Genomic DNA, 16,438 nt, shown 5'->3' with positions numbered 1-16,438 from the left:
GTGGTGTTTAGAGTACATGTAATTACTGTAACACATCATATTATGATTGAACAAAGTATAGATAGAAAAAAAATTGCATTATTTTTTTGTAATTTCTTTTATTCAATAAATATATTTTTTCAACTTATTCAGTCAAAACATATTGTTGATATTGCACATGAATGTCATATTAAGTGATCCTATTGCTCTATTGCTATTCGGAAGTTCACATGTAGTCGGAAAGACAAAACTCTACCAATAGAAGTTGTTGAAACAGTTACGTATAACGTTTGCTCTATCAGATTGCACCACCAAGAAAAGCATGTCCTGGATTAAGACAAAACATACTACAGTAACTCTACAAAACATATTGATCGATTAGATTTAATCGATCGATGTGAGACACAGTTGGTGAAACATGTAGACACGTAGTGAAAGTGGACATGAAGGTAGTTGGTGTGAGAGAAGAGGATGCAGAAGACAGGGTTAGATGGAGTCAACTGATTCAGTGTGGCGACCCATGAAGGGAAAAGCCAAAAGAAAAGAAGAAGAAGATACGTATCAAATAATTGTGTATGATGACCTTGTAACTTGGTATACAGCACCAAACTGACCTCTTCACTCTCCTGTAAGGCACTATGTGTTAGGTAAGCCATATTTATTGTATAGAAATACTATAAAATTCAGTCGTTGCATTGTGAAGGAAGATATACTGAAAAGACGTTACCATGGCTTCCTTGCAAACAGGGTCACATTAGAAATAACATAATAACAATAGGCTACATGTGGCATTAACAGTGGATAAACTATATATTGTTGCTGCACATTTTAGACTCCAGTGAGCAATGACTAAATTGTTTTTTGCCATTTCAGTTTAAAGACATTTTTGGTGACAATATTTATTTTAATGACACGTGTGCTGTGCTACAGAAGGTGGCTAGGAATGCAACATTTCTTTCCATCTTCAAACAATATCCACTTTACAAAACACGACTGGTCTAAATCAAGTGAAAACAAATACTGGAAGCAAATGTTCCAAAAAAACGAATGAGTCATTGTAAGATCGTGTAAACACGTCTTGAGCAACAGGCTTGGCGATGATAATTTTCCATTCTCTGCTTCAGATCTTCTGTCCCAACTTTGCTTTCTGTTGAATGAAAAATTAGCATGAGTTATTTACACCTGACAGCACTGGCGCTCAACATCATATGATATTATGGCCATGAGTGGTGTCTCTTCGACATTCTGGAAGATGATTACGAGGAAGAGACTCTCAGCAAATAAAATCACATATTAGATAATGGAATAAATCACACAAAAAAATCTTAAGACATACGATTCCAGTTGAATGTTTGGGTTTCACATTGTAGCAAGCCTTTTCCTTGGCCTGTTTGAAGCACTCTTCAGCCTTTTTAACACTTAGAAAAAGAAGCATAACAACCAACAATCATCATATGGAGACATTTATTCAGACTTTTCAAATTTATTTATATTATAAGTATTTTTTTTTTGAAAATCTTGCAGGCTATGGTAATGAAATTTAATCTGGAATTTAATCTGGAGTTGGATTCCCAGTCGTCCTACTTTGAAATAACTCATAAACCTATGCATGACTTGTCATTAGTGATTTGAAAAGCAAATTTGAATGAGCAGCCATGGATCTTGTCTGTGCCTGTGCTGCGTGTAAACATCTGCACACAGCACAGGTGATGATTCATATCTTTTGTTCCATTGGCGTCTAAAAGGAAAAGCAGCAGATAATTGGGATGATTGCCGATGGCAAAGGGCAAAAAGTTAAAGCTTTCAATTTTGTTTTTATTCTTTCCTACTGAAAAAGCAAAGCCTGTGACATGTTGCTTCTCTTACAAATGCATATCACTATTTAATCTTCATTTGGCATAATGGACCAATTTGCTATTTGTTGACATATGTAACAGTATCTTTGCATTCATCAAACCACTGGAAGCTAACTGGATGCTGCATGTGCTCTTTTCATTACTAGGTTATGGACAAAGAATAGGGTCCTTTAACCTCTTTTCCCTTCATGAATTTAAATGAATCTGATAGGATCTTCAGTGAACACAAGATGTACTGAAAGTTATTAATGGTTCAGGAACTTGCACTTGGTGAATATCCTAAATGTAGGAACACTGATATATCTGTAATAACATATTTAAATGTCAGAGAGGTATGACCTTAAAAATACACACAAAAGGACGATAAGTTAACGCATAATGTCATTAGGAGGCCTTTTATGTCTGACTACAACTACATTTCAACAGATTACTCATTTTCTCATCAATATTCTCACCGTTCCTGTAACATCAACTTATTCTGCTTTTTCCACTGGTCTTTGAAATCAGAAGAGAACTCATGCCAAATAGAGAAGAAAGTGTTGGGAGAGACCTCTTTCTCTCCAGCTTTGGGTTTAACTGAAAAAGACACACTCAGTTCCAAGAAGCTGAGGATAGAGAACAAAAACAGCACTTCAAAGTTAAACTATTACAACATGAGATTACAGAAATCTATGAGACAGTTCTGAAAATGGCCAATGAAAAGCAAACAGGATATAGTTGTATTAATTCTCAGACATCAGACATCACTTTTGATGTAGCAGAGTAACATGAAACACAAGCCATTTATTGTCTATTCTAGAAAAAAGTGAATTCTGTCTGACTGTCTGTCTGTCTGTCTATAAAATAAGAATTATTGCCAATAAAGCAGCATAGGTGTAACATATTTTCCACACAGATTAAAAAAAATATACATCTGATGTAAAATTTAGGTTGTGCACTTTGTAAGGATTATTTTTGTACATCCACTTATGGTTTTCAGTGCATGACAGCATGTGTGAAGGAGGGTGGGAGGGAAAAAGATGTCTGATGAGAAAACAAAAAAGATACAACCAAAGAAAAGTGTATATATGGTATTGGGAAGGAACATGTAAAAGTGATATGTGGAAGCCTTTAGCAGTGGATCAATACAGCGGACAGGTTGGGGTCTCTTTGTTTGGAGTGTGCTATAGGAACACATTCCAAGCCGGTGGTAACAGAAGCCTGGAGCCAAGGCTGTCTACTCTCGCTCTGCTTAGATAAACAACACAGACATCACATGAGGGGCCTCCCGCTACTGAAGGCCTGGCATGATGGCCTGCACCTTCCATGTTTGTGAAGGAAAAAGGAGTCCATCACACTGGCAAAATACCAAGCTCACACATTTTCACTGCGGTGAGAATATGTCACATCTAGCTGTATTCAATTACATTATCTCATCATCCTTTTACCTTACAAATTCCTGAAATAATAAACGAAGCAAAAGTTTTAGGTCAATAAGATGCAGGAAGGTATTCCAAGATTAAGAAAGATCTTACAGCCTCTGAGTGTCTGCCAGCTGCTTCTCTTGTGTCTCTAGGTTGGTTTTGGCTGCAAAAGAAAGCGTGGGATTATATTAGGATTAGGACAGGGAAAGGATTTCCTGTTACATCAGAAATAAAAGTCTTTCACTACAATTTGAAGTTGTATTTTTGGAGGATTCCATATGTCATCATTACTTTAGTCAACAGTCATCTTCAAGGACAGTGTCATGCCACTGGGTTATAAAGTGTTGGATTGTCCGCTGTTGCACAACTGACAAATGAGGACTGCGGTTCGTAGGACAAGTGCTTCTTTGTGCAGTGTTGCTTTAAATGGAGACAGATGACTTTGCGTATGTGTGAAGCAGAATAAAAGAGAAACAGAAAAAGAAGAAAACTGAGAAAGTCAGACACCACTGGATACTTTAGGAGATATTCCAGCAGATGACAAACAATCTTTTTGATTATGCTAGAAATTATGAGAAAAGAATAAAAATGTGACAGCTTCAAATGAAAAATACCACAGGTAGCTGCTGTTCACATTTTAGATCCATTGGGTCATATTATTGTCCATTTTCAAAAGAAGCAGAGCAGCAGGATGGGAGTCACACCAGCTGTTTTGCTGTTCTATAGTTTCACTGTGCTGCTCTGTGACAAAAGGTTACACTTTAAATTCTCCCCCAGACGGCTTCTGCCCCCTAAAGGCCAATTATCTGTAAGCAGTTGCTGCCTAAAACTATCAATTGATCAGAAATGACCCGTGACCTCTTGGGGACTTCCCATAACAAACACACTAGTAGATAGGTCAGTTGATAGGAGAGAGAATCTTTCCTGGCGCAAACCTGTGTTCTGCTATTATCCTGGGAAGATCTAGTTGTTAACATTTAATTGAAGCCAGAGTCACATTTAAAGGTTTCAGAGAAACTCATTGAGGATTATTGTGGTATTGTTGGTCTGGATAATTAAACTGATGAATTCCTCACACAAAAGAAAATCCAAGAAGAGAACATCTCAAAGATATTTAAAGATGTCAGATCCATCAATACCTCATATCTAATTCGTCATTTTACAAAAAAGTAAACACAAAAATATTATATCTTGATGCCACTTCTTTCCATGTAGGCATACACGTAATGTCTTTAGGTCGAGTTTGACATCAATCTCACTAATCTTTAAGTCCATCGGAAACAGATAATCATGTGACCAGAGTTTTGTTGCTTGAAACAGCGACACCATCAAAGGGCCAAATGCATGAGAATTTTTGAAGCAAGCAGGGAAAATCTATCTAGACCAAACAGCCAAACTCCAATAAGTATGCTCCCACTGTTATTCCGTGGTTAGTTTCATGGTCACAAAATAAACAAAAGCGGTTTCAACTGTGGAGCCAGAAACAGTTTAACCTCAGGCTTTTCAGAAATTACAGAAATAACAAAAATAAGACATTTGGCTGTTATTCTTTTTTTCAGTACTGCAATGCAGGAACCCCAAGAATTCTGTCTGGAGCCTTCCTAGTCATATCCGTGTTATGGTGCTGACATTCTGCTCACAGAGGAAAAATCTTGTAATTTGCATCAAAGAGAAAGCACCCATAATTCTCTCAAATATAGAGAAAGAAAGGAAAAGAGAGGGGGAGAGGTGGAAATGGGACAAATTCTTTCATCTGCAGACTTTCTTTAAAGTAGACAGTGAGCATTACTGTTGAACAACATATGCTCTATATTATATTCTCATTTGAATACAAAAGCAGTTGGGAAAGAGGTCTGTGAGCCAGGTCTTTCAGAAAGATTGGTCACAGTCAACTGAATGCAGCAAAGGTCAAATTCAATGCTATAAAAAAGGCATTTGGCAGGTGATGTTGAAGCAAGTTTACCAATTTAAGTCTTTCACTTTTGATGTAAACCATAAAACTTTAATACTGTTGTACTAAATTCAGCACATTAGAGACAAGAAAGCATGACAATTTGACTTTTGGTGGACATGCTGGCAAATGTGACCACATTTCACATTTCGCTGTAACTTTTTCAAGCAGAAAAATTTTACAATGTCTGTCACCCTCAGAATCTTTGTCTTACACTCACAGAGCCTACAGGAAATTAGCCATGCTAGAACAAGAGCAAAGTTGGCCAATTGTCAATCATTTTGGCTCAGCCTGAAATATCTCATCTTACTAGGTAGATTGCCATAACATTTGGAAAAGGCAGCCATGATGCCTTCAATCCTATTACAGTACATTTGTAGATCCCCTGATTTCTCATTTAGCATCAGGAAGTGTAGGAAATATTCATTTAGTGCCACAACAAGATTCAAAATTTGGATTGATCTGAGTGAGAAGTTTGTTAGTCTACTCAAATAAGTGACTGTTTGGATCAGGGGTTTGAACCAGAATTTTTTGTCAATCGGTTCGTTGGGAACAGAAACGGAATTCTAACGTTTCCGGTTTTGCGTTCCACCCATAAACTGACGTTCCTGAACCGGTCACAACGAAAAAAGAAAGTTCCTGAACCGGTTAATAAGGTTCCTTTTAATATAAATATGTAGGTGACGTCTTTTGTGCATCATAAGACGCGCTTAAAAGCCTTCAAATTTCTCAAAAATCAACGCTGCGCCTTTTAACATCAAGCATCTTATGTGGACACCCTGTTCCAAAATCTTTAAAAATGTTTTTGAGTGATTTTAGTCAGCGCTCCACCAGATCGGCCATTGTCCACCGACATAGGACGTATTACGTCACTACGTACGCCGGCAGCGATGGACCAATTAGAGAACATGATACGAGGCTACATCCGGCACACCTTCAGTAGGTACTAACCACATTTGTTTGGTTTAAGACCCCTGACAATGGCGTCAGCAAAGAGACACGCTTAGTATGCAACATGTAAACTCCAGGCTATCAGTTCCGGTTGTTCCGATTCACGTAAAGAGACCGGGGGGCTTTTTTCACGCTTCTCCATCTCTCTTGATCTGTGACTCCATGCCCCCCCCACACCACCGCTTCTGTCAAAAACCACGTCAAGTGGCTGAATTCGGAGCTTGTCATCATCCTGGAGGATTAACAAAAGAACTCCAACCGCTGGACATCGGTGTAAACAGAGCCTTTAAAGTTAAGCTGCGTGCGTCGGGGAGCGATGGATGAGAGACGTGAACACATGTTTACCAGGACTGGAGGCAGTGCCGAGCGAGTTACACCCCCACTATATATGCGTGGATTGTGGATCCTGGACTAAAGTGTCTGCTTCTACTTTTGTCAGATGTTTCGCTAAAGCCGGCATCATTACCGGACAGACACCCGGAAACCAGACGGTCAGCGATAGTGAAATTACCAAGCTATTCAATGCAGACCAAAGATGAGGACTTCGAAGGATTTAGCACAGATTTATCAAAAAATAAAGAAATAAAAACATATTTAATAAAAAAAAGTCGGTGTATTTTTTGACATTTAAATACCGTATTGGTCCGAAAATAAGACGGTGTTTTTTGCATTGAAATAAGACTGAAAAAGTGGGGGTCGTCTTACATTCGGGGTCTAGACATTATACCCATTCACAACGTTAGATGGCGCCAGATATATTTAAAGCGAATGCTGAACTTAATTCCCCAGGCCAAAGCGAACCCGTCACGAAGAAGAAAAAATAAAAATAGCGGTAGCACGAAGAATAATAATTAAAAAATAAAATAAATAAAAATATAATAATAATAATAATGAAATATTATTATAATAATAATAATAATTAAAAAAATAGTGCTAAGAAAGAAAAGAGAAGAAAATAAGAAAAGAGATAACAGAAAATGGAGAAACGTTGCGAAAATCTGAGAAGTCAGAGAAAAGCTTTCCGTGGTCCTCAGAGCGGCCGCTTCCAAGAGCTCGACAGGAGGGTGTGCGCACGTGGATGAGAAACGAAAGGACGGGATGCCCATCACATATTAAGATGTGATAGACAGTTTTTGCATGATTTGAATGAGGCAAAATAACATGCTTTTTCTCTCGAATATATTGTTATAATCATTCGTTTCAGATGTACTGTAATTATTTTCTGTATAAAAATTTAATTTGGCGTTCAAAAAGTCTTTTTTCACACTTGAGTCTTGAAAAAATCAGGGTCGTCTTATAATCAGGGTCGTCTTATATTCGGGCCGATACGGTACGTAGTAAAACACAGTTCAACCAGAGTCACCTTTTTGATTCCGTTAACAAGCATGAACCGAACAATAATGTGCGCCGGTGTGTCCGGTTAAAGTACAGAAGTAAACTCCGTTATTTAGACTGCACCTCTTTGAAAAATGAAATACGCAAAATACGGTAACTTAAGGACTTTTAAATTGGCAACTAAAGCAATTAGTTAATATACTATAGACTAGAATTATAGATATATCCCTACCCTACAGTAAACAGTACCACAGCACTACACCACTGCTTTAAGTTGTATCACTGTAGTTGAGGCTTATGCCTCCTACTTAAACACTACATGAAATAAGACAAGAATAACTTCCACCATGTCATTCATTGCTGAACAACAGATCTTCATTGTGCTTCTCCCAAAGCTCAGTATTGCTACAAAGCGCTGGCAGTACGGGGACACACCGCACTGAAAACCACTGCAGCCAATGAGTTAATGTCTAAATCATACATTTTTAAGATTGACATACTGCAGTGTTTACCTGTTATGAATAAACTGTGACTGGGAGACCGCCCTTTCTTAACTGCTGCTGATAGCCGCTAATTCTCTCCGCTCTTATTCCACGTCCAGTGAATGACAGGAAGTGAAACATGAGGTCAAATATTTTTTTCAAGAACGAAAAAACCCCCCGGTATTAACCGGTTTACAATTATTTTCTGTTCCGATTCTGTTCCGGAACATTAAAAAATATAAAGTTTTCGGTTTCGTTTTCGTTCCTGCCAAAATACCAAAAGTTTACGGTTTTCGTTTTCGTTCCATGAACCGGTTCAAAGTCCTGGTTTGGATAAATACAATTTATTGAAAAAATTCTTGAGTCGGTGATTTTCTTACTTTTCCTTTATCACAATGTCAAACCTAAGGGTAATCTGAGATAAAAGGAAATCCTTACATCTCTTTGAGATTATTTTCAAATTTAACCTATGCTAACACACTTATGTTAGATTTATGAATGGGTGTATGTTAGCATGCCAATATTACTCAGCTTGTGTTGAGCTGCAAAACTGCAAGGATGGTTTTAGACTAGCTGTTGGAGCAAGAGGGCAAGGGAAGAGGAAGTGCTCATCATTTACAATCAATTCATCATCATCATTTTAACAGCCCTCTTAGTAAACACCTCATTGTGAAGGTTTACTTGATTTCCAAACAGGAGTGAATGAGTGATAGAGAGAAAGAGAGATGAGGTCAAGGAGGCAAAGGCTGCTTGTAATCCCTCTGTCATTCCTCTAACAGAAAAAAGAAACCTTGTTATTATAACAGGATAGCCCAGAGACAGTGGAAAAATGAAGACAGGAACTAGGGAAAAAAATCTTTATGGCCTAGGTAAGAACAAATGTAACTACATGACAGAAAGATGTCATGACATCAAAAATACTAATTGAAAGGGATTAGGGGCTCAACATGTTGGTTTTATTCCCGCCTCTCAGGCATCCAGTTCTCCTCACCGCAGTCAATTTAACAGCCTGCATGACAGGTTCACCTTCGGCAATCTAGACTGTTCCTTTGATGGAGAGGAATTCATTCTCTGTTTTATAAGACATGGATCCAAGATAAGACCCAGCTACTAATCCATCAGAGCGTGCAAGCATACTTAAAACAATTGTTGTTAGTTACTCAATATACACTGGAATAAACAGATGTCCCTATGGAAACGACACTGAGTCAACCCTTAAGTCTGTACAGTATGTCTAGCACAAAACAACACGAAACAGATTGGAAATAAATCTGCAGATGTAGAGCACGTAAATCTTTTTGAATAATGAGGTGTTTCACGTTCTCTCACACCACTAACGTATGTTCAGATTTGAGAAGATACCAGTACAGAAAACAACTTTTACTTTTAAGTATAATGCTGGATTTATTTGCCTCTATTGTTTGAACTCATTATCTGATGTTAATATAGATGAGCAACCAACCCATCAATGCTCCATTACATTTAACGGTAAAGACACTAGTAAATATATTTTTGCTGAAAACCAGCAGCTCTTCGTCATTCGATTGAGAAGATTTCCCCACTCTCGGCACAACTCCTGCATGGAAGTGACAAAGACTGAGATTTTGCAAAAATCAAGGCCAGTGGCGGTGATATATATTAGAGTTTGACTGCACATATGATATGTGTTAGCAGAATCACTCCATCGCAGGAATTTCCGTGCGATTTATTGACAAGAATAAGAAAAAAAAAACAGGATGTCATCACTCTTATTCTTCACGAAGACGTGTCTGATAAATGATCCCTTTCTCACCATGGCTAAGGAATTCCTCCATCTTGTCCTTAAAGGGTTGCAGACTCTCCTCAGAGGACACCTTGCACACTTTCTCTGTTTCAGCTGCGCATGCTGAAAAACAAAACAAAAAACAAGAGATGATTCTGATGAGAGGCGAAACAATCATACAAGGCATTAATATGTTAACCAGAATTTGTGCTTGAATTACAAACTTTGCCTTATGAAAACTGAGCTTGCTTGGACAAACCTCTGCTGTATTTCTGCTGAATAAGTGTCAGCAAAAAGATAATGATCCATAATGACTAATAAGACATCCCTAGGAATCAAGACGATCTGCACACTGCTCCCCAGAGTATCTTATTTTTGCACTCTATCGACAATCATCATGGAAACACGGAGTCAACTCAAGAGCTTTGAGGTGGAGACGTCATGAAATGCTTAAGGGAAGTGGAAGGTCAGGGCAGGGCAAGTGATAATTCAAAGACCATATGGTGCTTTAACCAAAAGGTACACAGCAACCTCTCTCCACTGTGTTGCTTGCCGATTTTCTTTGAGCCGGCCAAGGCCATTTCGGCACCGCCTACCTATCAGAACCAGCCTCTGGGAACTGTCATCGAAGCCAATGTCTGTTAGAGCATTCAGCTGACTCTGTTAGGTAATGAAGAGGTCTGCAGGTATAGCATGTGATAATGTATTTATGTAGGGTCAGCATGTGCCACTGCGCCTGGGGTCGAAGCAAGCCCAAGTCCATTTCCCTAGTGAGCAACTCCAACTTTATGAATTGCAAATAAATGAACAGACTAAAGAATCATTATTGCAAAAGGAAAGCAATATTTAGCAATACAGATCAGGCTTCTGATTGATTTAGCAGAATATACAGTATATAAGACATGATAGAGAACAGACCTGGTTTGGGGAATCATCAATAGAGCATCGCATAGACAAGTATGTACATACTCACATATGTCTATGCATATGCTTACATAAAAACACAAAGTCCTTTTTTTTTTACCACCTGTAGTCACTTCAGTCCTTGGAAAGTGTTCTGAACGCTGACTGACTAGAGACAGAGTAATGAAAGGATGTATTTCTCATCTGCCTCATTTATAAGAACTCTTTGAACTCAAACAATTAGTTTGGCATGTCAAGCACAATCCAATTCCACAGGTTTTCCACAGGGTTTGATATGCAGTACTGTAACTCATTTAGTTTAGTCAGCTTTTTTGTAGAACTCATTTTGTTTATTTTAAATAAATTCTTTGTTTATTATGCTAAAATGAAACATATGATGTCCCTGCATTAATACCCATGTGTTTTCCCATGTTTTTGCTTTATTTAAATATTTCATAGCTACATTTTAAAAACCCAACTCCTTAGTGCGTGAAAACAGAACTTAATTAAATTTGACAAAATATATAACCTTCTATTAACCATTTGCTCTTGACATAAAAGCAGGCCTATATAAGGGTTTGGCAAGTTATGTAATAGGTTAGTTTCCATCAGTCCAGGAGTGATCCATTAGCCGTTCAATCAATGCATCCATCAGAGGTATATCAACAACTATCATGCATTACTCTGATGAACGGTTTGATCTCCACTTTAGGACAGAAAAGCACATCAGGCCGAACAGGAGTCTACATCTGACAAGTCTCATCTGCTTCTAGTTAGCTCATCTGTATGACAAACAGATGCTATCTCTCTGTTTGCCTCACTCATCTAGACATGACCATGGCTGGTTAAGTTAAAAATTAGTATCCAATGGGCTAAGAGATGCATCTGCATGGATTAATATGGATTTCAGTGTTGCATTTTTCTATGTGATGGTTTTTGAAAGTTATAACTTGCCATAATGTGAAGGATTCATGGATAAATTTGCTTGTAAATATGCAGTATTTGAACAAAACTGAATGACAAATACCAGTGAGGTCTTTCCTCAGTTTGCGCAGATCTTTTTGAAAGTCATCAAACTTCATCTGGGAGGCTTGGAAAAGTTCCTGAGGCTCAGGCAGAGGGTAGACACACATTTCTCTGCCAGCATCCTAGTAAAGTACAAAACACATTCAGGCATAAAAAACCCATGTAAATTTCAAAGCCAATTTTTCTCAAATAGGAGAGGGCCCCTTCAGTGTATACTGTACTCACTAGGCAAGATTGAAATAAAGGTCGTCAGAGACCTATAGAAACTTATCAGCACAAAACAGAATGGCTCAACCTACAGCATATTATGACTATTAAGCTTATTACAGTGAAGTGCCATTAGGAGTGCTAGAGCCATGTCATGCAGGTTGATTTTGGCAAGCAGCACTCTACTGAGTTCATCTCATCTGGAGAACCTAATTATTTACACTAGCACTCCTTTGGATGCTGTGCCAATGAACAGACTGCAGGTTTGAATGAACACAGACCAAAGCAGAGAAGGAAATAGAGATGAAGAGCAAAAGACAAAGATTTGTTCCTGCCATAAATGAGGAAAGAGAAAACAAATAATTTGATAAAGGATAAGTCATGACATCCTCTGGCAAAAGAGGAGATGAAAAGAAAGCTCTGGACAGAATTCTAAGAAAATCAGACCCAAACAGAAAAGTCATTCAAACAACAGGAACAAAAACATACCTCAACAAAGTTCCTTAGATAGTAAGAAACAATATAGGACAGAAGACTCTGGACATTGTCCTGCAAGAAAGACAAAATATCATAAACAAAATATCCAGATTCTCTTTATATATTAATCTAATTACTTTGGAAGTCATTTTGACTTGTGAGTACAGAGAAAACGGACATAGAAGTTGAGGATAAATAATGATATTGGAAGGGAAATAAAACAAAACAACCGTCCTGGGCTGGCTTTCCTACGTCAGAGTTGGTGGAAAGTTTGATGTTCTTCATGGATACCTTACTCAGTCTACCATCACAAAAACACAATCCACTACTGTGTCCTTATATGGCTGTGCCAAGGGCATGCTGAACCCTTTATGATATTGAATAAGAACAGCAAACAGAATGGCGTCTCCTCTAAATCTCCAGAGCTATGGTCTTCCTGTTTAACTGCAATGAAGGTACTTATTAACTCCCGGACTGGGCTTTGGATTTGACCATAGATGAGACCATTATGAAACTAAATCAACATTTAGAGTCAAGATTTTCCATCACCACCTATTTTCTAATACAATAACAGAATAAATCTGTGTTTCTGTGGATGTACACAGGCTTAACTTTAATTATTTGACACAAAGTTCTCAACATATTTTGGACCTGTCGTCTTGCGAACAAAAGTAGCCTCTCTTGTGTGGTGAATGGATGTTTGCTTTTACTTCTGTAACCCATAAACTCACACAACTCTTAACGTCCTTCAGTTTTGGCAGAATGTCCAAGGTGAAGCCGTCTGCTTGCCCGCGAGACCGATTACCTCCATTCATGAAGTTGCCAAAAGCTAGAACCAGGCCAAGCACCTGCAGTACACACTCACTGCTCTGGAGAGTCTGATACACATACAGAACACACATAGAAACATATGAGATGAAGATATAGGGATAAATGAAGCTAAAAGCTAGCAGTCTCACCTTGCATACTCTCTGAAGAATTTCTACTTTGCGGATAATTGAGGTGATGCATTCAAGGAACGTTGACTGAAACAGGATGCAGAACACTCGTTCAGAGAAGTTGGGGATTTGAGACAGCTGGTAAAGAAACCTGATAAGGGCACAAAATGAATCAGCATGGTACATTAGTTTGATAACTTGTGGACTAAAGCCGGTTCAGGAAACACGTGGGACTCTTACTGTTCAGGCTTGTCCAGTGGCTTGGCATCCTCCTTGTCTTTGGAAGATTTCATGTGCTTCTGAATGTCAGCCATCTCATCAGCTTGAGCTCTCTTGAAATGAAATAGAGACAATTTTTTATTTGGGCAGATTAAATAAATCTCAAGTGATGCCAGGAATAACACAGCCATTAAAACCTAAATTTAACTGGGGATGAGGTAACCAGAAGATAGATAAACACAAATTTGTCTTCAAGGTTCTGAGCACAAACACATGGAATCAGTGTAGAATTTTGTGTCTGTGTACTGGTCATGAGAAAACAGGTTCAGGATACATTCATTCTTGCATTCATGGATACAGCTCATGTATATTTGCATGAAATTATATTTGCATGAAATTATTTGCAGGAAAATTAGATTTTTAACAGATTAGATTAGGAAGGATTGGGTATGATAGGTATGATTAGATACGATAGTAGATATGAAATTGCTCGTGCCTTCTACATCACAAGCAGTTTCCTACAAACTTCTGTAGCTTGTTTGTCTCCTCATTCAATCACATGTCACATTTTCCTTTATGCAATCATTTGTAAGCATCTTATTCTTTTCTTTTTGACTTTTCCCTTCAGGGGTCGCCACAGTGAATCTGTTGCCTCCATCTTACCCTGCCGTCAGCATCCTCTTCTCTCAAATCAACTACCCTCATGTCCTCTTTCACTGCAATCATTCGTAACCATCTAACCTTATGTATAGCTACATTTCTCTTTGTTATTTCAGAATCAAAAAGATCCACAGTTAATCTCCATCTCTTCATCACTTCTACTCTGGACCCATCATCTCCAAGCAACTCCCTTTTCAGAAATTTTTCTTTTCCTTTGTTTTCTTTTCTTTTTTCTTTTTTTTCCGTTGGATCATCACAAAAATTGAGGTCCATTTGTCATTAGCACCATTAGTGTCTCAAGCTGAGGAAATATCCCAGCTATTATTGAATGGTTCCTCTGTTAAAACTTTTATCTCATTTTAATTTTTTCGCTGTTACTTTCTCACCTTTTAGATTCTTTAAGGCTTACTTGTAATTCTTGTTATAATTATCAATTAAAAAAATTATTGAGTCAGCTCAACTGTATTCTGGTTTATACTGCATATATTTCAAAAACTACTATTACTATTATGTACAAAAACAAAAAAACAAACAAAAACAACAACAACAAAAAAGACCCACAGCAGAAACACTGCTTATTTTCATACGAGGAAATAGTTGTTAATGTGGTAAAACAATAAAACTATCCCCAAGAAGCAAATGTAAACCCTTTCTCAGTCCACCTGGAGACTCACAAAGAATGGCAGCAGTCTGGTCTGCTGCTCTGGCTTTCTCCATCTGTCTCTCCAGAGTTTGACCTCAGCATGGATCTTTGGAAAACATCAAACACCAGCATCAAACGCACCGAGAGCCCGATTAGTATTCTACACACTGCTGCCTTCTTGCGATGAGGGCAGGCGCTCCTTTGCCTTCTCTCGAGATGTTTTCAAGTGTAAATATATTTAATACAAAGCAGATTCTTTTCAAAGGGTAGCAGCAAAGCCCAGCAGTGTTTGGTGTAATTGGGGACAAGTAGGCATTAGCGTGTGATCTTTGAATTGCTAGGGCATGTTTCAGTGGTTGTTAGCATTAGGAATAAAGTCCCATGCTGAATATCAAATTTAAAGGAAAGCAGGATGATTTTTGTGATGCCAGAATTTAGTAGTAGCCAACTGGTATTCATTAGCCAGGTTTTCTGGTGCAGAGCTATACAGAGCCAGGCAGGGTTTAATCACTATTTATGTCACTCATTTTTCAATGGAACAACATTTATGAGATTATATGTACATGAGATCTGCCAAAGAATGGTGTCCAAAATGAAAAACTGCATTGGGTGGTCAACAAGTCAGAGTATATTTAGAAATCATAGGCTTAACGTTTTAAATAGAGGTATGAGGTGATTTGTGTTATAAAACTTTGCAGGAGGAACTGTGACTATCTGACCTCTGTGACCTTTAGCTACTGTCAGCTGAAAGGATTCTGAACTTCAGACAACCAGTCTGGGCCCAGATTATGGCTGATATTACGAGGGAGGGAGCAGCGTCCTACTATCACTGTGACCCCTTTAATGGCAGCGGCTTATTGTTCAAAGAACAGGAGTGGCTATAATCTGCAGCTCATAGACTGAGCGACTCTGTCCTTGCTTGTGAGTGTGTGTGCTTCTGTCTGCATACATGCAGAACAGTACGTTCAACTTTTAGTGGGTCCAAATATTTGTTTGCGAGCATGTTTGTGTGCAAGGGAAAAAGAGAGCAAGGGAAAGCAAGGCGACTTCGCTCTTAGCGCAGCGCGCGAGGGTGTAACCATTAGAAGCCCCTCGCATTCCTCAAGACAGGCCGACTTTGCTGCCAACTGTGGTTTAGGGGGCTGGAGACCCACAGACAGGATGGAGTCTCGCAATACAAAAGAGAAACAATTTGACTCCTCGACTCAATAACAGAGCCCTAGGCCATAAGAGGAAGAAGGAGAGAGAGGAGACGGCTTGAAGTCTAAGGGTGAGAGGAGAGGTTGGAAGACTTTTGATCCTCAGTTATGACAAATTGATTCAAAACTACAGCTTTTTCTCGAGCCTCAGTCTCATTCCCATGATCAACATTATTAATATGCCTCTGGCAGTCAAGGGTCCAGACATCTCCTGTGTAGTTCTGCCAAAAAGCAATTCACAGGAATTTCACAGCATCTTAAAACTGTACTACAGTTGAAATGTAGGAAACATGCCCGGTTTCATGATCCATTATTTATTGAACTGACTTCAAACAGGACCCGGACCTTTCCTATCAGTGACGGTTGATGAATATATATACCATATATAATGGACCTGTCATAGCCTAAATGGAAAGTAGCAACAACAGCTCCCCTTATTCTTTAATG

At 38.5% G+C, this 16,438-nt stretch overlaps 1 protein-coding gene across 1 annotated transcript in view; it reads right to left on the bottom strand.

The window, feature by feature from the left end:
* Positions 1 to 125: 125 nt before the first annotated feature.
* Positions 126 to 16,438, bottom strand: part of fmn2a (formin 2a) — a 39,566-nt gene continuing 23,253 nt past the window's right edge. Inside the window, exons 9-18 of the mRNA XM_068327504.1 lie at positions 13,511 to 13,602; positions 13,292 to 13,421; positions 13,064 to 13,210; positions 12,345 to 12,404; positions 11,650 to 11,770; positions 9,750 to 9,842; positions 3,350 to 3,401; positions 2,291 to 2,440; positions 1,316 to 1,397; positions 126 to 1,126 (exon numbers count right to left, since the gene is read on the bottom strand). Of these exons, the coding sequence (XP_068183605.1) occupies positions 1,100 to 1,126; positions 1,316 to 1,397; positions 2,291 to 2,440; positions 3,350 to 3,401; positions 9,750 to 9,842; positions 11,650 to 11,770; positions 12,345 to 12,404; positions 13,064 to 13,210; positions 13,292 to 13,421; positions 13,511 to 13,602 (954 nt within the window). The 3' untranslated portion in view covers positions 126 to 1,099. The remainder of the gene's footprint in view (positions 1,127 to 1,315; positions 1,398 to 2,290; positions 2,441 to 3,349; positions 3,402 to 9,749; positions 9,843 to 11,649; positions 11,771 to 12,344; positions 12,405 to 13,063; positions 13,211 to 13,291; positions 13,422 to 13,510; positions 13,603 to 16,438) is intronic.

This window comes from Antennarius striatus, chromosome 11, assembly GCF_040054535.1.
Source record: "Antennarius striatus isolate MH-2024 chromosome 11, ASM4005453v1, whole genome shotgun sequence".
In the NCBI taxonomy this organism is placed as follows: domain Eukaryota; kingdom Metazoa; phylum Chordata; class Actinopteri; order Lophiiformes; family Antennariidae; genus Antennarius; species Antennarius striatus.
Note: the sequence above shows the minus strand (reverse complement) of the source record. Positions and strands in the feature narration are given on the sequence as shown.